General features: G+C 56.1%; 1 protein-coding gene across 1 annotated transcript in view; it reads right to left on the bottom strand.

Moving 5' to 3' along the window:
• The window catches only part of bahcc1a (BAH domain and coiled-coil containing 1a), a 65250-nt gene that overhangs the window by 11818 nt on the left and 25834 nt on the right, over positions 1-27598 (bottom strand). Inside the window, exons 3-15 of the mRNA XM_084677940.1 lie at positions 21672-21854; positions 15059-15184; positions 12570-14843; positions 11949-12063; positions 11427-11635; positions 11125-11283; positions 9280-9596; positions 8116-8461; positions 6268-7206; positions 4379-4542; positions 4079-4215; positions 3734-3847; positions 384-498 (exon numbers count right to left, since the gene is read on the bottom strand). Of these exons, the coding sequence (XP_084534066.1) occupies positions 384-498; positions 3734-3847; positions 4079-4215; positions 4379-4542; positions 6268-7206; positions 8116-8461; positions 9280-9596; positions 11125-11283; positions 11427-11635; positions 11949-12063; positions 12570-14843; positions 15059-15184; positions 21672-21854 (5198 nt within the window). The remainder of the gene's footprint in view (positions 1-383; positions 499-3733; positions 3848-4078; positions 4216-4378; positions 4543-6267; positions 7207-8115; positions 8462-9279; positions 9597-11124; positions 11284-11426; positions 11636-11948; positions 12064-12569; positions 14844-15058; positions 15185-21671; positions 21855-27598) is intronic.

Here is a 27598-nt window from a genome sequence, read left to right on the forward strand (position 1 = left end):
AGAGAGGGAGAAGGGGGAGAGAAAGAAAGAGAGAGTGAGGGGGGAGAGAGAGAGAGAGAGAGAGAGAGAGAGAGAGAGAGAGAGAGAGAGAGAGAGAGAGAGAGAGAGAGAGAGAGAGAGAGAGAGAGAGGGAGGGAGGGAGGGAGGGAAGAGAGTTACATCCCTGGACATAGGGCGGGCAGCGGGACAGAACAGAGCACGCAGAGTGAAACAAACGAACAGAAACCGATATGAACATTGAGAGCCAGGGACCCTTGAGTCTCTCCAGGGTGGACCCTCATTAGAAAACGGTGCATGACGAAAAAAGGAAAAAAACGATCAAAGACAAAGAAACAAAGAGGAGGGACGGAGGACAAAGACAAAGAGGACGAGGGGACCCTGACCTGTGCCGCGCCGAGGCCCTCGAAGCCCCGATTGGACAGCTTCTTCTTCCTCCTCTGGGTGTCCCCGCCCCCTTCCAGGTCCTCCGGCGACAGAGCGAGTCCCGCCCCTATAGACCTGCCAGTCAAAACAAGGGAGAGGCATTCATTAAAAAAAAAAGAATAGTGGAGGCATGAAAGAGGGTTAGGGAAAAAAAAGCGAGATCAGAGGGGGGTTGAGTCACCTCTCTGTGGGTTCTAATAACTCCCCTTTCTTCCTCTGATGAACGGGAATGGAAAAAAACCTAGAAGCCCGGTCCTCCGACCACACGCTTGAAAAATTGGGATCTAACAGCGAACCTGGGATTGTCTGAGGGCAGTGTGGGATAAGAAGCTGGGATGCCTCATCAAGGGAGTTCCCCCCTCCTGCACCCCCCCCTCCCCCCCCTCCCCCTCTCCCCTCCCCCCTCCCCCCCCCCCCCAGCCCCACGGAGCACGGAGAGCTTTGAAGGGATCCAGTGGATGGTTTGAAGGCATTGCATTTGTATGCCGTTCCATTGTTCTCGGTGAATATCATAGCTCTCCAAACCAGCATTTCCATATCAGTGCAGCTCATCCCCCCACAGAGTGCAGCATCACAGCCTGCTCCAAACGCCCTTGAATTTCCCCTGGAAAGCTGCCCACAGACCACACAGATGCAAGCCAGGCCAAACTCAAACAAAAGATTAACTTCCCCTCTCCTACTGTGTGCACAGGCCTTAGAATGCCATCAGTCACATTCGCCGAGCGGAGCACTGCCGTAATCGGAGCGCCCGATCGCTGGCAAGCCTTTCAACGTTCTTCAGCGGTTCACTGTACAGCCGACTTCACCAAACATAATTAGCGTGTGTGTGTGTGCGTGCGCGCGCGCGGGCGGGCGTGTGTGGTCAGAACGCTGTGTCGTGCGCGACCCAGAGTGTGCTCGAGTCCTGTTTGCGTGCGCGTGCGCGTGTGCGTATGCCCGAGAACGCCTCGTTCGAGGGTGCATCAGCAATAGCAGCGTGGAGCGAGCGAGCGAGGGAGAGAGGGAGGGAGGCTCGGGGGGGGCGGGGGGGTCCAGACATGACGCGAGGCTGTCTGCCTGCTGACAGGCGAGTGGCAGAGGTGGCTGTGAAGTGTGAGCTGCCCCCGGAGAGGCTGACCCCGCCCACCCGCCACCCCGCCCACCCCGCGCCGCTGACAAACACAACGTGACAGAGCCCCTCCCCTCTGGCCCACGCTGACTAATTAAACTGAATTGATTAGCAGGGTCTGCTGTTCCGTAGCATCCCCTCTACCGCCCCCCCTTCTCCTACCCCACACACACACACACACACACATACACCCTCGCCACTGAGAACGGCGTCCGCAAAGGAGCCGGCATTGCGGCCCACAGGAATGAAAACACCCGCGACACAAACAGCGCACGCATGCTCGCTACACGCGCGCACGCGCTAGAGAGGGCACGCAGACGCGCCGATGCAGACGCAAGAACGCGAGCCGGGAGGAAACGGATGGATGCCAACACCGAAACACACGCATCCAAGCACACACGCACACTCACGGTATTAGAACACACACAGACATACACACACACACACACAGACACACACACACAGACAGTCCCTGCTGGCGGGCTGGGCTGGGGCTGCAGGAGAGGGGGCTGTGCTGTTACCCACTGACCCACTGCCCCCCATCAAAGCCTGGAGCGTCAGCTTGAGCACCCCAGTGAGTGACAGGTACAGTACAGGCTTTTACATAACCCCCCCCCCCCACCCCTCCCCACCCCCGAGTGAGCTACACGGGGCCAATCTACCTCAGCCTGTACGCTCCCCATCCCACAACATTACCCATCTGAGGCAGGGCATGCCGACACCGCCCCCCGTTTACACCGACCCTAGTGGAGAGTTGAGCTGGAGGACAGAACCACTGCTGGACCTCCGCCCCCCCACCCCCCCCCCCCACCTACTCCGCCGAGGCGCTCTGGCCTGGCGCCCTTTCGTTCGGGGGTGTCACTGTCACACAGCATCAGCGTCCCGGCCCGGCCGCGCCGCGCTCCTCCGGCCGGCCTGCCGTGGGGGCAAGGGGCGCGCGGGCGGAAGGAGAGTGGAGGTGACATCTCAGTGGGACAGCTGGGAACACCATGGACCGCTGCCCAGAACTGGGAGTGGGGGGGGGGGGGGGGGTTGGGTGGCACTAAGCCCCTCCAAGGCCCGAGCGTGGCCACTGATGACAGGACTAATTGAAAATTGACAACAACCCCCCCCCCAACCCCCCCCCCCCCCCACATCGCCTCTTCAATCCGTAGACCTCCAGCGGGCTGTTGCATACATCTGTAGTCATTGTCATTACCATTTGGAGCCCACAGCACGCACGCACACACGCACACACACACACCCACATGCATGAACTTGCACGCACACACCAAAATCGCCACCAAATCCCTTGATGTCAGTCCGTCTATGTGACTGTTTGGCCTGTGTGGCTGACCTGGTCCCCCCTGGCCGACCCCCAGTGACCCTGTGGCTTAATGGCAGGCCTGTGTCACATTCCTGGTGCTGGGGCAGATTACAGGAGAATTCACAGTACTCTAATTACAGCCTCCGCCTGTCAACCCCCAACCCTCACAACCGGCAGCCCACCAGTGCCCCCCCCAGACCCGCACACACAGTCATGCCATTCAGGCTTAGGATTAGCTGGGCGGAAACTCACTGAGACACACGCGCCCGCGCACACACGCGCACACACACACACACACACACACACAGAGGGGCGCACAGTCACAAAGAGGCACTCAGAGATATGAGGAACACACATGGAATACACACAAGCGCGAGGCGGTACAAATGCGCCCTCGCGCACACACACACACGCACCACTGACACAGATCACACAGTAATACAATTCAGTTCTAGTGCTGATTAGGTTAAGATTGGGTTCAAGTGGACTTCCTTGACGGGGTCAGCAGAGTTCTCCCATTTCCTGTTTGTGCTCTGCGAGCCAGTCTCCTGGATGCCAGTGATAGGGGAGCTTATCAGCATCACACTGGACCCTTGCCAGGAAACAGGCTGGGCTAGGCTAGCATAGACTAAGCTAGGCTAGGCTACAACAGTCTACACAAGGCTAGGTCAGGGAACATGAGACTAGTGTAGACTCGGCCAGGCTAGGCTGGGATAGGGTCGACTCGGCTAGGCTAGGCCAGGCTAAAACAGGCTAGGTCAGGCTAGGCTAAAACAGGCTAGCTCAGGCCAGGCTAAAACAGGCTAGGTCGGGCTAGGCCAGGCTCAAACAGGCTAGGTCAGGCTAGGCCAGGCTCAAACAGGCTAGGTCAAGGATGGGAACAGCAGGACACTTACTTGACTTTCCTTTGGCTGTCTGAAGAGGAAACGGGGCCGGTGGCAGGGGTGGATTTACGTTTCCTGGGTCGCCCAGGTCCTCGGCGTGCTGGGCTGCGGGGGGTTTCCTCTTTCCTGTACACACACACACACACACACCATGTTTAAGGACACACGCAAGGCCGGGCATTAATAAGCAAGAACTCCTCTTTGAGCAAAGGGAAGCCACGGGCCTTCGTGTTTGTTTTGTTTCGCCAATCTTTTTCTGGAGGCGACGGGTGGGAGGTTGTCGATGAGGGCAGCGAAAGGAAAGGGAGGGAGGGAGGGGGACGGGGGGGGGGATGAGGTGAAGAAAGACATGCTCACTGGTGGTCATGCTTCCGCTGCAGCTTGGCCAGCTCCCTCTGCTTCTCCTTGTAGAGCCGCTGGATCTCAGCCAGCTTCACCCGCATGGCCAGCTCGGCTCCGTCCATTGTGTCCATGCTGCCCTTCGCCGGGCACGCCTGGTAGACCACGACACCATTCATGGAGTTAGGCTTTAAGCTCGCCTTCGACAACAGCTCGAGCGAGGCCTCCATTCTCCCCCCTCCCCCCTCCCCCCGCCCCTTTGGTGTCCCCTGTGTGTTCAGCGTGCCGGAAGAGGGACGCCGTCGACGTGGTCCTTACCGGCTCGTTGCGTGGGGTCCAGCTGCATTTCCGGCGCAGGTTGAGGGTTCGTCGGGCGGGGCCGCTGCGCTCGGCGCCGGCGCCCTCCTGGGAGCTGAGCTCCAGGGCGCGGGCCGCCGCCAGGGTGGCCAGACTCTGCAGGTCGAAGGTCAACAGCTCCTCCCCTGTCGCATGCGACACCAGCACGGTGTCAGTAGTGATCTCGACATGTCTGGAGCATGTGTGTGACTGACAGATGTTCAGATATGTCCCGTCTGGCCTGTGTTTTATGTGTGTGTGTGTGTGTGTTGAGGGGGGGTGTCTTCCTGAGTGGTTTGAGTGGGATTCACGCCGAAATGTGTGTGTTTGTATATTTGCAGTTGTCTATTGCAGGTCAGGTTTCCATGTGACGCTAGCGTGAGGGGTTGAAAAGAAGGCCCACTCAGAGGTCATGTCAGGGTGGACTACACAGATGCCGCTGGGAAAGTGGCCATCTGGACCTGGGCTTCCTCTTCCTCTACCCAGCCCTCCATCTCACCCAACCTGCATCGCTCTACCCCAGCATTACTCTCTCTCTACCCTGGGTCCATCTCTCTAGGCTCCTCCACTTCCGTATGCTTTTTATCACTTTATCACTCAAGCCCTTTCCACCTCTCCGCCTCCATCACTCCATCCCACTACCTCTCCTCCCCCCCGATCTCCCCCTTGGCACTGGGCTGGCTCCTCTCTCCCACTAATGTGCCAGAGAAGCTCCAAAATATGACCATGTGGCCTAGTTATGGAGGGCACAACTGGCTCTGTCAAAAACCAACACTCACACCCTGCCAGATCTGGCTATACACACGCTTAGCAAATGCGCCCAAATACCGTCATTCCAACACCGATTTTTAGAGTGAATAGGATTTAAAAGCTCCAAGATTTCACCAACATTGTTGCTGAAATCGGTTGATGATATCCTTTTTATGGAAGTATCTTTTGGGACCAGTTAAATGCATTAAGATGCTCGGGTAAACACAAAACATGCTTGTGTGCGGAGGATAAAAAAAACAACCCAACGATGCTTTGAAAAACAGGGAAGCTTTTAAAGGCACTTTAAAACAATGGGGTCTAATTAGGCAGGCAATGCTCCAGGGTCCTGAAAACATTGACTGCTTTTGTGATTACACACTAACTTTCAGCAACACTCTATGTTCAGGGGGGAAGGGGGCAAATTGCAATGTTTTTTTTTTTCTGTTTTGTAAAAATAGAAGAAAAAAAAGTGTATGTGTGTGTATGATCAAACAGTAGCGGTATAAAGAAACAGGCAGGGAGACAGTTCCCTGAGGATAGTAAAGAGTAGGGAGGGAGGCAGTAAAGGCTTGAACGTTGCCTCTCTTTTTGTCTCTTTCCCTCTCTCCCCCTCCCTCTCTTTCTCTCTATCTCTCTCCCTCTCTTTCAATCTCTTTATCTCTGTTTTTTTTCTCTCTCTCTCTCTCTCTCTCTCTCTCTCTCTCTCTCTCTCTCTCTCTCTCTCTCTCTCTCTCTCTCTCTCTCGCTCTCTGTGTCTCTCGCTCTCTGGAGGCCACTCCATCGTTAGTGCTGTCTTTCAGGAAGACGTGCCCTTAACAGAGGGAAGCACAGAAACTAGTGGCAGTTTCTCTGGGGAGGTGTTAGGATCCACCAGAGGCCAGAACAACGGGGAGGTCAGGGGGGAGAGATAAGAGACGGGGGCTAGGCCAGAGGGGCCGGTTCGAGAAAGAGGGAGGAGACAGTCTCAGCGGACAGGACGACAGGAGGGAATACGGCCGGAAGTGAAGAGTGCGCTTGGCGCTAATAGTTTTGAGTGTGTTTCTAAGTGCACGTTAATACATAATGCGCTGCTAAAACGCCCACCCCCCCCCCCCACCCACAGCTTCCGCAACTCTGCTCACCCTGGCTGCCCCCGGTGGCGCGTCGGCGCTGCTGCAGCTCCAGGTCGGCCAGCTCGCTCAGCAGCTCCATGCCGTGGTGGGGGGCGGGCTGGGACCGGCTCCCGCAGGCCGGCCGGGCGCTGCAGGGCATCATGGGAAAGGGAGGCACGTCCGTGCAGAAGGCGGCAGCGATCAGCAGCTCCAGGCTCCAGTAGCAGTGAACGGGGGGCTTGTGGGGGGCCGCGACCGGGCCTGGGTCCGGCCGCGGGGAGGGGGAGAGAGAAAGGCAGACGGGCTCCGCTGATTGGCTGTCAGGGGTGTCCTCCTGCTCCTCCTCGGCCTCCTCAGGAGTGTCGTCAGGCTGGGGCTCTGGGTCCAGGTCGATGACAGTTCCCTGGTCTCGCTCATGGTTGAATGTCCCCTTGGCCTCATGGCCCTCATTTTCTCGACCCTTCTCCACCTGCTCCTCCTGTTCCTTCTCCTCCTCCTCTTCCTCCTCCAGGGTTATGACAGGGTCAGGTCTGGTCAGGTCGGGCTGCTCCACAGGCAGGGGGAGGGGGCACGAGGCCGTCTCACAGACAGGGCTCTCCGCAGGAGGGCACACCAGCACCTCCTCCTCCTCCTCCCCTGGAGCCTGCCCGGGCCCCTGCTCCGGGGGTGCACAGCCACCTGCCGTCGCCCCCTCTTTCACCTCCTCCCGCTGCTCGATCCCTCTCTCGATCTCGGCTTCCGCTAACTCTTCTTCCTCCTCGACTTCCTGTTGGGATTCTGGGAGTGGCCTAACGACGGCTTGGCACTCTAGCCCCTCCCCCAGGTTGGAGAGGGACTGGGGGGCATGCTCCGAAGGCTCAGCTTGTACCGCCTCCAGGTCAGCCGGCTCGGCCAATCGTACGTCCTGGGAGGAGGGGCCGTTCCTGTAACCCATGGTGATGGCGGGGTAACTGTATCCAGGCGGCAGGTCTGGAGGAAAAGGTTAGAGTTACAAGACAGAAGTTAGACTTACCCAAAGAGAACCGAAAACAGAAAAAAAAACATTCAAGTTTCTCCCAAATCAGAAGGTGATCTCATTCTGTCCAACTTTCTCCTCTCCTTCTTCCTCTCTTTGAATTTGGCAAACATTGACTTCTTCCTCTGACACTATCTCCTGAAGAAGTGTCCGGCAGTTAAAAGGACCATGCACGGCGGAACCTCCCAAAACTTCACTCACTCCCCAGTCTTAGGAGAGGCCGGGATGGAAGTGATGTAAGTGGCATGTGGCCTTGATCTCAAGCCAGCGGAAAGAAGCAGGAATGCGTGCGAGAGTGGAGCAAGGCTGCACCTCTCCCTCAGCCACAGCCAGGCTGTTAGCCAGGCGTTAATGATGATAAAGAGGGTGTGGGCCTGGAGGGGGGTTGGAGGTGGGTGGCGGGTGGGGGCTTGGAGCGAGGTGTTCCACCATCATTATCAAGGTGACAGGGCTGGGCAGCCCAGCCAGCCTGGCAGCCATTTTCTAGAGCTCCTGCTCTGTCAGTCAGGGGGCTCGTCAGTGCGCAGAGCGGGAGCCAGATCAAACCACCCAGCAGCACAGAGACAAAGAGAAAGATCATTAACCGGACCGGGCTCCGCCAATTACCAAGAGGACGAGGGGGGCTGTGGCTAGTGCAAGACGCTGATTTGTATTTGCCTTCCCTGTTGCTGTGTCAGACCTATCAGGAATCTCATCAGTCTCGGAGGAGGGCGAGCACAGAGCTGAGAGGACTCAACCCTACAGACGCTCCTTAAATCAATGACAGACAGCTGAGGAGCTCTGCCAACCGTCTGCTTCTCTCGGAGAATCGGTCGTCTGTGTGTGTGTGTGTGGGTGTGTGCGTACGCGCCGTTCAATCTCACCCGGCTCGAGGGATCGTGGGTAGTCCTTCGGGGGCTGGCCCTCCCCTCTCGTGTCTTGGGATTCGGCGGCCTTGGGCAACTGGGGGGGGGCGGGGCTGGGGGCGGGGGAGCGCGGGGCGGCGGCGGCGGGGCTGGGGGCGGGACAGGGCGTGGAGGGGGTGCTCTTGGGGGGCGGCCGCAGGGAGGGGGACTGGCAGCAGGGGGACAGGTGGGCGGCGCAGGCCCCCGGGGGAGAGGTGTTCCTGGCGGGGGGGTTGTAGGAGTAGGGCTTGGCAGGTTTGGAGCCCCGAGGCTCTGAGAGCAAGTCCTCCAACTCCACGGAGGGCTCCTCTGGTCTCTTCTGCATCTGGGAGGGGAGGAGAAGGAAGACAGATTGAGAGGGGAATATCTGGATCGGAATCCACCGCGTGAGTGTAATATGTCTCCATGTGTCTCTTTCCCCGGCTAATGAAGCTTGTCTGGAGAGTCCTGCTGATTGACAGAACAGCTCTATCAGTATCGGTGCGATGGGGTACCTACATTGAGCTGAGAAAGGCATTTATTCACCTTGGTGCCCTGTGTATATCGACTCTGCTATGTGCAATAACAGACCCAGCAGTTTGCATCACAACCTGTATTGAGCCTCACTCCTTCCCAGTGGGAGAATCAGCAAATCCTGGAATAATGTCGGACAAGCTAAGAATAGGGTAGTAGCATGGTGCTGTGACTGCATAGTGTTGGTACAACCGCATTTCTGCTGACTCACCATTCGTTTACTGGACCAGAATGCAGCCAAAGTTGTCATGGCAATCTTTCAAAATAAATGTTTAGAGGAGTTCTTGTTTATGCACTTTACCCATCTACCAGTAAACCTTCCATCTGTCTGTCTGTCTGTCTGTCTGTCTGTCTGTCTGTCTGTCTGTCTGTCTCTCTCTCTCTCTCTCTCTCTCTCTCTCTGTCTGTCTGTCTGTCTGTCTGTCTCTCTGTCTCTCTCTCTCTCTCTCTCTCTCTCTCTCTCTCTCTCTCTCTGTCTCTCTCTCTGTCTGTCTGTCTCTCTGTCTCTCTCTCTCTCTCTCTCTCTCTCTCTCTCTCTCTCTCTCTCTCTCTCTCTCTCTCTCTCTCTCTCTTTTCTCTCTCAGCCAGCCGCTGTGTCCGTCAGTCAGTCAATCCGTGCGAGTGTGTTACCTGGTTGTGCAAGGCTCTGTGCTGGAGCTCCATGGTGTGTGCAGTCCTATGCTGGGCCTGAGCCTGGGCCTGGGCCTGGGGCTGGGCCTGGTGGACGTGGTGCTGGGCCTGGTGGGCCTGGTGGGCCTGGTGGACCTGGTGCTGGGCCTGGTGCTGATGTTGGTGCTGCAGCTGCTGTTGCTGGTGCTGCTGGAGAGCGTAGAGCTCCTGTTGCCGTAGAAACGGGGAGCGGGAGTACACAGCAGGATGCTGCATGTGGGAGGGGGGCCCTCGGGCTCCGTACACAGGGGGCCACAGCCCTGGCTGCTCCATCACATCTAATGAGAGAGGAGGAGGGGATCAGCACCCACTGCCTGGTCTGCATACACACACACACACACACACACATGGCTGTACACAGACGCACATCTCCCCCACCTATTATCATACAAAGATGCATGCACGTGCACACAGACACGCACACAGGGGGGGGGGGGGGGGGGGGCAGCCTCGCCCACACATGTATCAATGCTGTGAACATGTTTGTATATTAACCCTTCATCGCGGATATTGGACACACTGAACACGATACTCTCTCCCACAAAGGCTGTTTATGCTGAGAACACGGCCCCCGTAACACCAGCAATCCCACGCTCTCTCCACCCCCCCCCCCCCCACCCCCTCCGACTCTCTGAATAGAACAGTGTCTCATGAAGACTGTCCTGAGAATACTCTGGAATTTCAGAGCTCCGATAACAATGAGAAGTCAAATGATGATCGTGATCTTAGCCGCCCCCGAACCCCAATCCCGCCAAAAGTGCCGCCCCTCCCCCCCCCCCCAACGCCCCCTATACTAACCACAGGCGATGGCTGTGGGCCAGAGGGGGTGGGGGGATGAGGGGGTGGGGGTCTGGTTCCCATGTACAGAGGCACACCCGTTTCCCTGCCCTGGCTTAACAGGGGAACAGGAACAAGATGTGGGTGAGAGGCAGCGAAACACATTCACTGTGATACTGGGACTTAGCCCACGCCGGGCTGACTCAATGTGTTTTTCTCCTTTTCCATATTTCACACACATGCACTCACGCACACACACACACACACACACATACTCACACCCACACACACATACTCACACCCACACAGTGCTCATTAATGTGCATGTCCAGGCTGACCCTTCCCTCCAACCCCTGGCTCCCTGATGCACCACAGACCTTTGTTCTGAGACATTAACCCAGCTAAGCTAATGTTTCCCCGGGGAAGGCTTTTGGAGATGCACTTCCCCTCTCCACTGCAACTCCTGTGGAGCGCGGAAGGAAACATGCCACTGAGGATAGAGAGCTAATTAAATTTCACAGTCTGTTTGCCGAATAGGAGCCTGCGTAGACTTAAAGAAGGAGAGAGATTTTTCCCTCCCTCCCCTCTCTTCCTATGCTGTGTGTTTGTGGTGTATGTGTGTGTGTGTGTGGGGGGGGGTTGTGTGTGTGTCTACATATGGTTTTGGATGAGTACCCTGACCCATCCAGGGGCCCATCCCTGCGGGGGCGGAGCAGGTGGTGAGCAGGAAATGGTTGGAGTGAGACGTGTGTATGTGTGTATGTGTGTGTGTGTGTGTGTGTGTGTGTGTGTGTGTGCGCATCTGTGAAGAAGGAGACAGTAGAAAAACATTACCAAGAAGCTCATCAACTACACAGGCCTATTCTGAGACACCCAGCAGAGGCCGAGACGCACCATGCGGCTTCAATATAACAACAGCTCCCAGAAGCCAGTGGGAGGGTGGGAGACGACGGTGAACAGACGAGGGGAATCGGGGGTCTGAATGTGGAGGTCGTGAGGATTAGGGGGGGTGAGAGTGCTGTGTCATACCCAGGTGATGGCTGGCAGGGTGGGCAGCTGGCTCCGTGGGCAGCACGACCAGCTGGGCGGAGGGGTCCTGGGGAAGGGGCAGGACAGGCTGCAGGGGGCCTGGCATGGCAGCTGAGAAGCCAGGAGGGAGGTTCTGGTGCAGAGCTGAGTGTCCAATTCCTGCATTGTTCCAAGGATTGTCATCAATGCTACTCCAAACAAGCACACCCACCAGTATAGATTTATAGCATATATATATATATTACGCATATTCTCCAGTGCAAGGCTCTTTTACTGTCATACAAACTCAGGAATTCTCTCACCATAAGAATGCCCAGTCATCCAGAGGGAAGGGCTTCCAGTCCTGGGCATCCAATGGTGATGAGTGGAATGGGCATGTGCAGCGGCGGCGTCTCCTAATTGGCCAGACTGAAGGGAGGTCCCGCCCGGCACCATGAGGTGAGAGGTGAGCTCACCGTGACAACTGTTGGAGGGATGGATCCTGGCGAATTCCACTCTGTCCTTGTTATCTCTGAAATTAGACAGTTATTTCGTACTGCGTCTGCTAAACACAGACCAGTCCTTGAAGCTGGCCCACAAAAATCATTTAAGAACTACGGAATGCGCTTCTGATCCTTGATTTTCTGCACGCTGCTGTTTTGCTTTGGATTTCTACACGCATGTTTCTCTGGATAACAGCGTCTGGTAAAAATAAACTGTAATGTAGACAGAATGTCAGAAGTTACAAATGCTATGCAGACACATTGTAAACACACCGCAGAGTGTGTGTGTGGTGTGTGTGTGTGGTGTGTGTGTGTGTGTGTGTGTGAGAAGTGGGGGGTTACCGGATGTATGCTTCTCTATCTCTATCCAGACAGGTGAGGCCCATTTGCTCTCCACTCATCCTCTTCCTCTCCTCCTCTCCGGCGGGGTCTGAAGGGTACATGGAGCGGGGTGGTCCTGGGAGACAAACATTACCTTAGCAGTTAGCACGTGCATTGTCCTCCCCTTGTGAACCCTCCTTCCAACTCCCTCCCTCTCTCCCCACTTCGTCTCACCCGACTCCCTCTCCTTCCTGTCCCCCTCTCTCTTACCCCTCCCTGACCTGCACCTGCCCCCACCCCCCCCCAGTGCCAGAGTGTGTCTACCTCTCCCCAGTGGGACTGCCCACCTCAGTTTCTCCAGCACCCCAGGAGCCCAGTCCTGTTCTTCCCTCTCCCGAAGCCTGCTATCCCCACGCTGCCCTTTAACTGTTTAGTCAAATAAAGCTGCTTCTACTTTAGGCCCTGGCCGAGCCTGCTGTTTATTTTTCATCAGCCAGGGGTTGTAGATCAACAATCTGAGCTCTGCCTCCCTGCTCCTCTGTTTACACTAGCAACACCCCCCCCCGGGACCTCCAGACCCCGCCCCCGCCCCCGCCCGCCCCCGCCCCCGCCCACTCCCCCCTCCACCCCCCTCCCCCTCACCTTTCATGGAGGGATGCACCCTCCCTTGTCTGCTGCTGGGGTGGCTGTCGGCCGGGCGACAGGGTGGCTCCCTCTGCCGGGCCACGGCGACCGCGATGCCCACCGGCGGCTGGCGCACCTCGCCCTCGCCGTGGCCCGCCTCGCCCATCTCCCGGCCCCTCCCTCCGCAGTCGGAGCGCTCGCCGTCGTTCCCTGGGGCCTTCCTGGTGGGCAGGGCCTGTTTGGAGCCCTGCAGGGCACAGCTGCCCCCCGCCAGGCCCGACTTGAGGCTGCCCAGGCCCCCGAACGGGCTCTTCTGGGAGAGCAGCAGGGGCTGCTGCTGGTTGCTGTACTTGAGCAGGCTCTTCATGGCGCTGCTCTCCCCCTGGGGGGGGCCCTGGGGCTCCTGGCGGGGCGGGGGAGGCGGCGCGGGCTGGGGAGGGGGGAGGCCCATGCTAGGCTGCTGCTGCTGCTGCTGCGGGTGCTGCCTGCCTCCCCCTCCGCCCCCCCCTCCGCCCAGGGACTCCATGTAGGCCTTCCGCTGCTCCTCCACCGAATGGACGTGGTGGGGGGGCCTCATGGCCCAGGGGGGCACCGGGGGCTGCTGGGCGTGGTGGCCGCCGTTGCTGTAGCCGTAGGGAGACATGTCCAGCTTCCTCTTCAGGTCCTGGCTGCTGGGGCCCTGGTTCAGCTCGGCCGGGGGGGCGGCGTCCGGGCCGGGCCGGCCGTGCTGCTGATGCCGGATCCTGGCCACCTTCTGGCCGTCTCTCTGTAAGGAGCAGCTCCCCCCAGGCCCAGACCCCGGGCCAGACCCAGGCCCGGGCCCGGGGGTAGGACCCCCGCCGTGCTGGGCCATGCTGTTCGCCCCCAGAGGGGAGGAGTTAGGCGGGAGGCCCGGGTGGGAGCAGTCTCTGTAGGGGGAGGTGTTGACTGAGTGGGGGACGGAGTGGCCGGCCTTGGCCCCCTGCGGCAGAGAAGGCCGGAACACCTCCGAGTCCACACCGCTGTTGACACACTCGGCACTGCGGGAGCGGACCACCTGGTGCTGCTGGGGGTGAGGCTGGGGCTGAGGCTGGGGCTGAGGCTGGGGCTGCTGGAGGTGGTGATGGTGAGCCTGCATCCAGTCTGGGGCCTTCTCGGCCTTTCTGTATGGGTTCTGCTGTTGCTGGGGCTGCGGTTGCTGCTGTTGTTGTTGTTGCTTTCTTTGCCAGTTACCAGGGTGACCACCACTCTTTTCCATTGCCTTATCCTTGGCACTTCCGCCCCCACCTCCAACCCCCACCCCCTGACAGTCGGGGTTGCCCAGCTGGAAGGACCCCGCCGATTTGTCCCCCAAGTGCCCTACAGACGGTACAAACGTAGGGCCCGTCACCTTGGGGTCACGCCCCCCACTGGCCGACACTCTCTCGTGTGGGGGGGGATTGGCCAACGGTCCGGGCGGAGGCGGGCAAAAAAAGTCTGGGTGGTGGTGCGTGTGATGGGAGTGGTGGGGGTGGTGCGGGTGGCTGGGGTGGAGCTGTAGGCAGTGGAAGCCCCCCGGGTGGGGGTGCGCGTGGGCGTGGGGGTGGGGGTGGGAGTGGGCCGCCCCGGCGCCGGAGCCCATGTGGAGGGGCGGGGCTACGGAGTAGGAGAGGGAGTGGTGGAGCGGCTGGCCCCTCTCTTGGCAGTCGGAGGGCTGCTCGCTGATCCTCATCTCCCCGATGACGCCCTCCTTGGTGCAGCGGCCCTGCCCGCCCGCTCCCATGTGTCTTGCCTGGCTGCCTCCTCCCCCCATCGCCCCCCGGCCCGGCCCCTCTCCCCCACAGATGGACATGGGGGCCTTGGCCCCGGGTCCTGGGTCTCCGTTCTGCATCTTGCCGTTGAGCAGGCAGGCGCTCAGGGGCTTGCCCATGGGCTGGGGGTGTTCCTTGTACTCCATGGCCAGGGCAGCTTTGTGCCTCTCCAGAGCCTGGCTGTTGACCTCATCCAGGGGGACTGGGTGCTGGGGGTACTGGGGGTGCTGCTGGTGGGGGTGGTGGTGGTGTGTCGGCTGCGCCGGGTGGAGGTTGTGGTGCTGCCTTTCCTTGGCTTCCTGTTTGCTGCTGGGTCTTTCTTTGTCCTTGGAGCTAGGCACCCCTCCCCTCTCCACCGCCCCCTCCTTCAGACCCTTGTGTAGGCTGGCACCCCCCCCAGGGTCCCTGTCTCTGCTACAGGACCCCTGGGGGTGTCCCGGCCCAGCCCTGGAGATGGGTGGGAGGCCGTGATTGGCAGAGATGAGAGGTGGCTGGGAAGGAAGGCTTCGGAGATAGAAGTTCTCTGGAAGATGAAGGAAGACAAATACATTACTCAGGAGACAGAGAGAAATATGAAATGACTATATTTGATTATCTTAACCTTCAGATAGTATCTCTATCCCTATGGGCTTCCACATATCAATATCCAAAATCAAATTACATCATCCTCTGTTACATCAATTTGATTTTAATGTCGTATTACTGCCTGATTAAATTTTAATCTGTTTGTAGTTTCACCTTTTTGGGTGTCATAGAAACGGTGCTGCCCATAGAGGACTCCGCTGTTGGCATGGTGATCCAAGTGACTCATGGGAAGGAAGGTGTGGGCCAGACTCCCTGAGAATCGAGGATACCCTGGGGCTGCTGAGAGAGAGAGAGAGAGAGAGAGAGAGAGAGAGAGAGAGAGAGAGAGAGAGAGAGAGAGAGAGAGAGAGAGAGAGGGAGGGAGGGAGAGAGAGAGAGAGAGAGAGAGAGAGAGAGAGAGAGAGAGAGAGAGAGAGAGAGAGAGAGAGAGAGAGAGAGAGAGAGAGAGAGAGAGAGGGAGGGAGGGAGGGAATAAGAGGACTGATGAGACAGGACAGCAGCAACACATTTGGGCAAGCTGTCAGTGACAGAGAGCGTTAGAGAGTGTTAGAGAGCCTCTCATCCTTTAGGTTCCATGCAGCAGGCACTGGGTGAATACAAAACACAACTAGCCGGCCTTGGCATAACTGCCATCCTTACTCGGGTGTAAAATGCTCAGTTGCAAGGATGATAATGAATGAAAATCTGGATTTGACCAAAAATAGGAGTCCCCTTCGCCGTGGTTTGCTTGTTGGTATCGTGAGAATATATGTTTCAGGCCTGCCTCTACTGTGACTGAGGGGGGTCTGTCTGGTGCCTGCCTCGAGGGGTCAAAGGTCAAGTGGACGAGGAACCGCTAAGCCGTAGCACCTAGGCCTGTGATAACAAACCCATCTGGAAGGCATCTCCAGCCCATCCCAGCTGAGGCTGCGGCGGAACACACAATTGACCGGAAATGTTCCGCCCCTTTGCAACCCTGCACACAACAAGCTCCAGCGCCAGGAGAAACCACAAACAACGAAGGAAACGACTCAATGTCAAAAAGGATTCATCCAATCTCTTTCGCTATCACCTGACTCGAGACAACTCATTATTCATTGTGTATCTGTCAGTTCAGTGATTTTACCGCAATTCATTCCTTTGACACTACCTCAAGCAAAGAGGAGGGCTAATACACAAGAAGAACTGGGTCTATGATGCAGTGTTGGCCATGTAACGAGCAGTTTGGCCCAGCCACCTTGGCCCAGAGTCCTTCCCATCTCCTCCCCTCCGCCCACACACTCCAGAAATAACCACATTGGAGATGCTGATGATACCCTATATTCATCACCAGCAGGAGGGAACGAGAGCAGAAGAGCCAGCACGTGATAGATTGGACGGACAGACAGACGGACACACAGACAGACAGACAGACAGACAGACAGACAGACAGATAGACAGATAGACAGATAGATATAGATAGATATATATGTAATCTGTAAGGCAGAATTTCCGTATAGAAGTATCTGTAAGGTCAAGAGGTCCTGCAGCGAGGCCTCTCTCTGAGCAGAATATAGCACACAGCCCAGACAGTTAGGAGACTGTGAGGCAAATCATGTACAAACTGGGACTTGAACGTAATTAACGACCACCTCAGCTGCTGAATGCTCTTGTGTATCAGTGTACTGACCACTGAAGACCCGTTAAGGAAGCATTTCTGTGCATTCTATGTCTGTGCTGTCCAACTCGTGTATTTAGTAAGCATGGCTGAGAGACAGAGTTTTCACTCAGGTCATCAGTTTGTCTTGAACTGTTTGATCCGGGTACTCGACTAATACAGTAAACCCAAGTCAAATTCCTTTCCGTTGTAGTGAATCCTTCGGCCTGCCTTTCTTCAGAATACCCTCCCTATCAGAGCCTGTTGTGTCCAAACACCGGTGACTTCGGTGAAACGGTGAGCTGCGCAGGTGACCGCGTGCCTCTCTTTCCCTTCCCTGCGCCTGTTTTGCCCTGCTCCCAAGCAGAGGGCAAGGAAGGGGGGCGCGATGAAGACACAGCACCGCAGGCAAAATGAAACACAGGCCTGAGTGAGAGTGCAGGCGCCTGCGTAGCCGCGTACGTCCCGCGGCGGCAGTCCTAGCGTCGCTAAACGAGTCGGGGGGGTCGAATGCTGGGCTGCTGGGGCGATGTGGCTCGCCGGGAGGCCTGGTTCTGTGAGCGCCCTCTGGAGCGAGGGGGGGGGGGGGGGGGGGGCTGAAGAAGGCCTTAGGACCTGATGAGGGAGGAGAGACACGGCATGCCTCCATCATAATTGAGGGCACAGAGAGAAAGATGGAGAGAGAGAGAGAGAGAGAGAGAGAGAGAGAGAGAGAGAGAGAGAGAGAGAGAGAGAGAGAGAGAGAGAGCAAATAATAACAACACAGGATCAGGAGGTGGAGCTTTCTTAGCCGAGAAGGGGGCCGCTAATTATTGAGTCCTCTTTCATTCTCTCTCCCTCTGTCGCTCTCTCTCCACCCCTCCCTCCCTCTTTCCTGTCGTGATTAATAAGCAAGTTCATTTATGCCAATTCATTTACAGTGAGAGAAGAAGAAAAAAACATCCTTTGTTTAAACAAGACATTTTTCGGAGATTCGAAGAGAGAAAGGGAAGGGGGTTTGTTTGGTTGTCTCTATCGCAGCTAGGAGACGGTGGGGGGTTTTTGTCTCCCTCCCTGCGTCGTCGTGGTGTTTGTGAGCGTGACGATTTGGTGGCGTAATCCCCTTTCACAGTGTGGTCTGGCTGCGCCCGATAATGCCAGCCCGCTCGGTTTCAGCATGCCTGACGTTGGGGCGGCGAGAGGGGCACCGCTGGGCATCGCAAAGCTCATTCAGCCATTAATCTGGGCAGGACAAGGGAAGGTACTGCTGCTACTGCAGGAGACGTGAGCAGGGTCTTAGTACAGACTGCTGACGCCACAGCACCCCTTCACACACACACACACACACACATGTACGGCATCAGCCGGTGAATGACAGCGGATCACAGCTTGCATGCAGCACACACACACACACTCCACCACAGCATCTGCCCCAGCCCCAGCCCCGGCCTCAACCCCCACCACAGCCCCAGCTCCTGACTTAGCTCCACCCCAGCCTCACCACCAACTCCTGATCCAACGCTAGCCTTTTTTCCATGCCCCAGTCTCGGCCTCAGCCCTAACCTTTTGCCATGTTCCAGCCCCAGATCTAGCCTCAGCCCCAGACACAGATCAAGCACCAGCCTCGGCCCCAGACACAGATCAAGCACCAGCCTCAGCCCCAGACACAGATCAAGCACCAGCCTCAGCCCCAGACACAGATCAAGCACCAGCCTCAGCCCCAGCCCTATCCAGCTTCCCGCCCAGCCTCATCCCAGCAGCAGCTTGGAAGGACAAAGGAGAGCTGGATATAGAACAGCACCTACAGGCAGGGTACATTTAAGCCTGGCGAATCAGGAGGGAGGGGGGACTGAGTGTGATGTGTTCCTCTGCTGTAGAGAGCGAGATCCAGAGTCTTCTTCTCAGAGTCTTCCATCCCTATAAAACCTGGTCTTCAAGCAGACACTCATACAGCCTGCCATTCAATTACTGCGTAGGATCACATTTTCACTTCCACTAAAACAATAAAAAAAAAGCTGAATCGTATACAGCCCCTGGGAAACCTCAGAATAATTTTTGCGAGAGCAGAAGAGAGAAATAGAGGAAGAGAGAAATAGAGGAAGAGAGAGAGAGAGAGAGAGAGAGAGAGAGAGAGCGAGAGAGAGAGAGAGAGAGAGAGAGAGAGAGAGAGAGAGAGAGAGAGAGAGAGAGAGGGGAGGAGGGGCAGATGGAGCAGCCTGTCAGGTTCACTAATTGAGAAAAAGTGACAGAACGCTTTAGACAGAGGGAGGGAGGAGAGGAAGAGAGAAGAAGAGAGAGAAGAGAGCTGTCGGAGGAAGGAGGGGCAGGGGATCTCTTCAGGTTTGAATTGAAAGGAAGGTATGCAGACTGGCACAGAGACAGAAGTGTATAAGAGAGAGAGAGAAAGAGAGAGACAAGGAGTGTGTGTGTGTGTGTGTGAGAGAGAAAGAAAGATAAGGAGAGATGAAGAGAAGGATGGGGGTGGTTTGCAGTAAGGATGGAAAACAGAAGATATGCAAAGTAGCCCAAATCAAAGAGTTGGATGAGCAAGGTGTGAGTGTTTGTGGACGGAGATATTAGGCTGCCATCGTGTTTGGCATACCTCAAGCTATCATTTGGAACCCAGCCAGTTGGCTCCAAGCTTATGAAGCTTTACTCATTTTTGTATCCCCCCCCCCCCCCCCATCGCGCTCAGAACATTTTCATGTTTCAAATACCTTTCAAAACTCCAATGGCCATAATCCATTTTGCAAGGTATTTCTCCAAAATAAAACAGCAATTTACTGAAGCACTCTCAAACTCCTTCCCTCCTTACACTCAGAATCACCCCTCCTCCCCTCACATAAAGTACAGACTAGCCACCATGCCTGACCAAGACATACAGCTATTGTTTATACAGTAGAGCGGAATATGCACTCAGTTGACCAATATAATCCATGACTTGTATTGCTGGAACAATCTGGAACAATTACACTACTTCCAGTTGAACACACTGCTTCAGGTCCCTGTCTCTACTCCCTAGTCTTGACTCCTCCGAGGAGTTTGCCCACGCCAGCCGCTGATGGTTACCAGCTAATGAGTGCTGTGTGATCTGTCACATAATAATCACATGATGTCTATCACATCATGTAGCACCCCATGGCTCTCTCTCATCCCTGTGGAATTTGTCGGAATCACAGCAATGGCTTTTTTTTGATGATTTTGTGCAAAACACAGGTAGCTCAAGACATGACGATCTTACAAATTCATTGCACACACGTACCTTCGGTACAAACACACACACACACACGCTATGAAGCTTTCCGTGTTGCTGGTGGGACACATCCACACTCAGAGAGAGGAGGCTTCTGGGTAATTGTGTCGCTCTTTTTGATGACTTGCTTTTTATGCAAAACAGGAGAAAAAAGACAATATGCAATTATGTTGAAGAGGGAACAGCTGAATGGGGTTGATGAACAGTCTGGATTCAATCATGCTCTTAGTGCGTTAGACGCAATTAAACTGCAATAGAGATAATGGCCTCCATTGCCAACTGAGTCATAATCCCAGTCATAATCACCTCCATTACTTTTATTAGGCCTGGCATTATCACCATCATTCTTATTAATATTATTTTATATTTCCCTGTCAAAACTATGTGACATAGACACCCTTGTACAAAAAAATGGGTTTGTGATTGAAGGAGGTGACCTGATGGAGACTCTCTTGGCTTGATAACAGCCATTAAATGAGATATGTAACACAATGGACACCATTAATAGCAGTATGAAAATCTTTTGATATTTTCACTTAAGTGCATTAAATGCAAAACGCCAGGAAAGCACATAATGAAGACGCAAAGTTTGAACGAACGCCAAGGGTGCTCCCTCCCTGGATCATAAGCAGCCAATCATGTCCCTTGATTAAGGAGCATGCTAAGAGTGACACGCAAGCAACCAATCGTTTACCAGTACCGATGGAGAGGTACCAAGCAAAAATACCTAATGAAAGGAGCAACAATCAAAGCAACAATAAAGTGGTTACATTCAAAGGGAGGCGGTTAAATTCTCAACAAAGTGCTTAAAATGACCTTATTCAACCTTGCTCCTATCCCCTGGTCTTTAATTAAAAAAAAAGTCATGAAAATCAATAATGATCAATATCGACTGAAATAAAACATTTGATTGTGATACGTTTTTCAGCGCTATCGCCCAGCCCATGGTCACGGAGACGAGACAGTCTGTCCACTCACACCTCTCAGAGCCACAGACATCAGGGCCCAGGGCCCAAACCCAAACCTCCAGCAGCCCCAGCTGGAAGACCCACTGGCCTCACACAGCCCTCTCTCCCCACCCGCGTGCGCTCGTTGCTGGGCTTCGGAGAGGAGGGGCTACCCATACCACAGGAGACCGTGGAGGAGGAAGAGAGAGGTGGCAGTGACTGCTATGAGACCCAAACGGAGCTTGTTGGTCCGCCGTGTTCAATGTAAAGGAAGTGGTACGGCGTGCGAGTGCGACGACGTGGGGGGAGGGGGGGGGGGGAGTGGGCCGTGTTAAAGCAAACGCATGGCTTTGTCGATAGTGGTCGACAAAGCCATGTCGACCAGTATTATCATACATGTCACCAAGGCAGTGAGAACTCGCAAGAATAGCTTGGAGGGTGTGTTTGTGTGTGTGTGTGTAGGCAAGGTCAGGTGAGGCTGAATTGGGTGGGGTGGGAACCAGCACATTGGGCTGGGAGACAGTGAAGAGAAAAAACAGCTGAAAACATTGCAGGCAGTCAGTGCGACTTTTACTGGCGTGGCGTGTGTGCTGTTCAAAAGACCGACTGACATTCCTGCTGACGTGAATCGAATACCGCAAGATTCTCTGGCTGAACTTTCAACCCTCCACTCCCATCCAAACCCACAGCGTAGAGCTTCACCCTGGGAAGGCCTATTTCAGCACTCAAATAAAAGGGTGGGAAACTGGCTGTTTCTTAACGATTACAAGTCGTCCTCTGCTCTGATGGAAACCTAACGCAGGCTAAGAATACTTCCTGCCAGGGCAGGAATACACTCTGTTAAGCTCCGTCTTCATGCCTCTAAGATGAGATCTTCACACTGAGTACTGCCTGTGCGCGTGCGTTTGGAGTGTGTGTGTGTGCGTGTCTGTGTGTGTGTATGTCTGCGCGCTTGCGCGGGTCTTCTCCTACCTTCGTGGGAGTGGGGGAACCAGATCTGAGAGGCGCTGGAGTGCGGTCCGCCGCGGAAGGAGGGGGAGGACGGCGAGGAGGGGGGCCGGGAGGGGTGAGACGGGTGGGAGGGGGGGGAGCCCAGACTGCCGGCCAGGAATGTCCCCATGAAGGAGGCAGATGAGTTCCCCATCAGTCCACTGCCTGCGTCCGCACAGAGGAAGAGACAGAACGAGGGCGAGAGTGGGAGAATGGGCGGGGGGAATCGGAGAGGGAAAGAGAGAGAGAGAGAGAGAGAGAGAGAGAGAGAGAAGAGCAGGAGAGGGAAAGATATCATTAGAGGTGTAGCTTTGCATACATGCGATGTCATCAAGGAATACAAAGGTTAGACGGCGTCATACAATGTACTCCGTTTCCCTTAACGATATGGACTCACACTGGTCATCCTGCTCTGTGCGGGGATCAGCAGACCTCTGGCTTAGGCGTATGTCTCTGGCTCTGTGCTGTACTCGTTATGTCTGACAGATCCCTTCACTGTCTTGTTGACTGCGTGTATGTGTGTGAGAGTATGTGTGCGTGTGTGTGTGTGTGTGCGAGCTCCCCTCCCCCGCTGCGAAGCCACAGACACTGGATGCCTCGCCCTCCCCCCCCCTCACACCACCTTCCCCCCGGGGGGAAGACAGAGGTCTCATCTCACAGCTGAGTACACATTTTCTCAGGCTCTCTCCTTCTCTCGCTCTCTCGCTCCTATTCCCCCCGGTGTCCCTCTCTCAATTTCTCTCCCTCCCTCCATTATCTTATGCTCTCCATCTCTCACTCTCCTGCCCTCAATCTCTCTTATTGCTCTGCTCCATTTCCCCCCTCCCTCTCTCTGGGCCTCGATCTTAGACGCCGCCTCTCTCTTCTCTCTCCCGAGCGTCTCTCTCTCTCTGGCTCTCTCTCTCTCGCTCTCTCTCTTCCTTTTCATTGTCCCACCTTCTCAGCCTTCCTCCTCTCCTCTCCTCTCCGGCCCCGCCCACCCCACCTCCTCCGGCTGTCTCGGAATGACCCTCTCCTCTCCTCTAAAAAAAACCTCGACGCACACATCCACGCGCCACGTCCCCGGCCTCCTCTCCTCGATCCCCCCCTCCCTCTCTCTCTCTATCTCTCTCTCACTCCGTCTCCCTTCTTCTCCTCCTCTCTGCGGCGCTCTGCTTTGTTCTGCTCTATGATAATGGCACCAGCAGGGCAATCTGTCCCTCGCCCGCTGAACTGTGTGTTTAACAAGACAACGATGAGTAATTGACCATTCGCGGCAACGCCTGTGTGACTGGGGGCTGATTGTCTATTATACATTACGGCGCAAGCCAGAGAAAACACACTGATTAACCACTGCTTAAACTGCATTCCCATTACGGTGCTGCCGGCACACTGGAGTGAGAGTCTGGACGCTCGCACATTCATTTCCTCCAAGTCGCTGCCGTGCAGCTGATGCATATGCATGAGTCTCACCGGAGGAGAGGAGAGAGCACCCACACACTCGAACGGTGTCGCACGCATGTGCGTCGCGAGCGGGAACTCGCCACGTCTGAGTACCAAAGAGATTAACGGCCGACGTGTCTGGCTACCTAGATGCGTTGAACTCGCGTCTCGCTCTCAAACACGGCCTCCCGTCGGACTGCGCTAACGAGGCGCGGTTGAGGCCGGATTTTTGGAACGGGAATCTGTCGCCCCCGGACGGAGGAGAAAGTTCTGGATTGTTCCCCGATGCGCACACACAGCAGGAACCAGAGCGTCAGTCTGCAGACGGGGAGTCTGTCCGGCAGTGAACAGCCTGTGGCTGACGGTCGCTATTCTTCACACACACACACACACACACCTCCCCCACAGCACCAGCCATGGACAGGTGGAAATCCCCCATAATCCCTCAGTTTTATCCCACAATGCTCAGCCAGTATACCCAACTTCACCACCTCTGCCCTCAACATTGTTTAGGACTCTGTGCGTGTGTGTGTGTGCGCGCAGCGCATATGTGTGTGTGTGTGCTGTCTGTCATATACCACAGCATCACAGGGGCTCACGTTACATGGCAAGGTTAAGAGCTGGAGCCATTGACACATGGATACAGTGGAACCATAACAAGCAGCAGACCTGCCTCCCTCTGTCCTCTGATGCAATTACTGTCACCCGGCAAGATGGATGCATGGCTGCTCCAGCTTATGGAAGATATGACAAGGAGGAGAGGACTCAATGCATTTGGTGGTGCACAAGCTATATGGTCAGGTGTAGACAATAAACAATGGAGAAAAGCCATTGGTTGATCCACGCAGGGGGTGCGGGCAATTGAGTGCGGGAGGGTGGAGGAGCTAGCGGCTGGGGTTTGAGGTCTGGGGGACTGGGGGCTGGGGGGTGGAGGCTGAAGGCCGGATGCTGGCGGTTGGGCGCTGCCGGCTTGAGGCTGTGTTTTGTTTTGGGGGTGGCCAAATGGCGGTGTGGGAGGTGGGATTAGAACTGCCTGATAACAGTCTGGCGCAGAGCTCACTTCCTCCAGGACCAGGCAGGAGGTTCCGGTGGATTGGTTCTGTTGTGAAAGGAGCCAAATGGATATTTCTGCTTACATTTCAATGTTGCACTATTTGGCTGTTCACTTTATTGACAAAGACTAGCGAAGCGTTCGTGTTTTTATAGGCGTTTGGGACCTAACCAGATGGAATAACTGGAGTGTGCTTGAAAGGCCTCTCCCACACACACACACACACACACACGTACAGTCCACACAACACATCTTAATACTGCCGCCTCACAGCAAGAAAGGTCCTGGGTTCGATTCCTGCTCGGGGCACTGTTTGGTGTTCAAACGGCCGACCTCCCAGTCCTGTTCTGTGTGGAATCTGCACGCTCCCAACGCGCTGCACGTGGGGTTTCCTTCCGCAAAGAACCCCCGATTTAAAAACCCCAACCGGGACATGTCCGGACCGTGTCCCTGGCCACGATACAGATGAGCACATGGATTTGGCACCCGGTGGATCCTGGCTGTCCTTGTAGGAAGGACAGCGGGATGGGACGAGTGCCGAGAGGGGATTTGTATCGGGGGACACTGGAGCATGTGTGTGTGTGTGTGTGTGTCGGCGTCGCCACTCCGTGCACGCGTGTGTCACATCGAATGATCAATAGAATGTTTCTTCTCCTTCTTCCCCCTACCCTCCGCCACCAGACCCCCTACCCCCTTGCCCCCTTAGGCCTTTCTAGCTGTGCAGCCCACAGTAATCAGCTAATCCTAATGAATTATTAACAGGCCAGCCTGGAGAGAAGGAGAGATAGAGAGTGGGAGGAGGGGGTGGGGGGGGGGGTGGAGTAAACAACAGACAAGTGTCCGTAGAGAAAGGGATGGCGGGCGGTTGCAAAGGAGAGAAATGGGCTGCTCAAATGAAGGGAGGATTGTGGGGGATGGGGCTGGGAGTGGCAGGTCTCAGATCAGTGTTAAACGCACAAGTGTAAATGCCACAGGCAGACTATGAGGAGTATACCACTGATCCAGAGTCGCCCAGTGCCGCTCTTGCTGAAGGTAAAGTGCCTGGACAAAGCGAATCCTTCCTGACAGTCCGACCTGACCCGACTCACAATGGGGCTCCCATCACCTTCTGTCCCATTGGGCCTTGCTGACTCCACACCTTGTCAATCACCATGTCCTGACCCCGCCCTCTTCGAGTCCAATCCGCTGGCTGCCGCCTCAGCTCTCCCACCGGGAGCTATGCTCAGGACTCTGACCACGATCTAGACCTTTCCAATCCCCCCCAAACACCCCTCCTCTCCCTCTCTCTCTCGTTCTCTCTAACAGACAGCACGAGAGAGGGGGAGGAAGGCTGTGTGGAGAGAGAGAGAGAGAGAAAGAAAGAAAGAAAGAAAGAAAGAGAGCATCACGACCATCACATCACCCCCAACCACTACCGCCCCGACGTCCCGGGCCCAAACGCTCGAGACGTGACAGTATCTCTCCCGCCCCGGCTGGGCGCACGCACTCCGACCGACTTCCAAACGGAATGAACCCAGGAGGCGTAGGTGAGAAAACACACAGGTCGTAAAGGTGGGTCTGGCTGTGTGAGTCGGGGGCCAGCCGCCGCTGCCAGCCCCAGCTGCGATCAGTGGCGGGGGGGGGAGGTCCAGGGTGTGAGAGGCCTGGGTCGGGCCCGCCTCGCTGTTTATCCAGCAGCCCATTAAGCGGACGCCCCGGCCTGACGGAGGGGCGCGGCGGCGGGACCAGAACGTCGTGGCGTGGCGAGGTTTTTTTTTCTTCCTCTGCCTCTCTTTTCCGGAGCCTCGTTTGTTTATTATTTCTGTGGCAAAAAGGCTCTTAAGTGGTGCCAACGGTGCACTTCCGTGGCCGCTTAAGAAAATCGGGTCATGTGCATCCTAATCGGCGCCGATCCCTGACAGCGATGGAGATTAATCCTATTATCGAATTAAAGCGGGGGGGGGGGGGGGGATTCAGGGGCGGGGCCCACATCCCTCCATCCCTCCCCCCAGTCCCACCTCAGTCAAGCCACCTCAAATCAGGACTCTCTCTCTCCAGTGTTTCTCAAAACACGCATGTATGACACACACACACACACACACAATAATGACGCCCTGCCTCTTAGGAGGGGGAGAGCTTAAGCATGTACTGGTCCTTCCAGTCAGGCTCACACACACACACACACACGGTAGGTCTCCCACACACACACACGCCACCGCGGGCATGGGCAGAGGCCCCGCTGAGGCCCTGGAGCGGCCGGCAGGCGGGGAGGCGGAGCCAGGAGAGGCTCGGGACTACGAGGCCCGGGTTGTCATGGGAACGGCACGGAATCGGCGCTGGAGGGGAGGTGGCTGCGCGCTCGCTATTGGAAACAGCGGGCAGATGCTGAAGAGCACACACACGCGCGCGCGTGTATCCCCCCCCGAGAACCCCCCCAGCTCACATTCAGGGGGCCAGTTCTCCAGCCTGGGCCTCTTCCAGACTCCTTGGGAGCAAGCGGGGGTCATGGAAATCCCAAATCTAATCTGGGTTCAAGTGGGTGGTGGGGGAGGGGGTGACCTCTGCTCTTTCAGCGGGCTAAACCCTTCAGCAGCACCCATCAGGGTGGCTCAATGTGTGACTTAGCAGGGGAGCTAGGAGGAGGAGGAGGGCGTGTTAGCGCGGGGGCCGGTGGCCTTCTTATCACGCACGGATCCAGATCACGCCATCCTCCGGGCGGAGGCCGACACACCGACCCCGGCATGTGCGTGCTCGCTGTGCGTACACATGCCCGGGCCGGAGCTACAGTTACAGTGGGCATATGGTTTCCATGTGCAGGAGACGCTGGGATGTCGGCAGCACTCCTGAGGTCTCATATGATCCTTCTCCGCTGCACCTGAAAAAGGAGCTTGTGAAGTGGTGCCTTATCAAGGGACAGCTGCCTGGAGGGATGGATGGACGTGTCGTCCAGACAAGGACACCAGACAGAGTGAGGGAGAGAAAGAGAGAGAGGTAGAGAGAGAGAGAGAGAGAGAGAGAGAGAGAGAGAGAGAGAGAGAGAGAGAGAGAGAGAGAGAGAGAGAGAGAGAGAGAGAGAGAGAGAGAGAGAGAGGGAGGGAGATAGAGAAAGAGAGAGAGAGAGAGGGGGGAGGGAGATAGAGAAAGAGAGAGAGAGAGAGAGAGAGAGAGAGAGAGAGAGAGAGAGAGAGAGAGAGAGAGAGAGAGAGAGAGAGAGCAGACTGCAGGTGTGACCGCATCAACCCTCTCTCGACAACTCTCTGGTCAGCACCACATCAGAGAGTCTCCTTAAAGCACACTCTCCACACACACACACACACACTCTCTGTCACACACATCCAAAGACCACACTCTCCCCCCCGCACACACACACACACACATGCACTCCCAAACCCACACGTGCTTACACACACTCCCTCTCTCACACATGAGAGACTCAGCACTGTCTCAGTACCTCAGC

The sequence above is a fragment of the Hypomesus nipponensis genome, chromosome 17 (genome assembly GCF_054491055.1).
Source record: "Hypomesus nipponensis isolate SF chromosome 17, ASM5449105v1, whole genome shotgun sequence".
NCBI classification, from domain to species: domain Eukaryota; kingdom Metazoa; phylum Chordata; class Actinopteri; order Osmeriformes; family Osmeridae; genus Hypomesus; species Hypomesus nipponensis.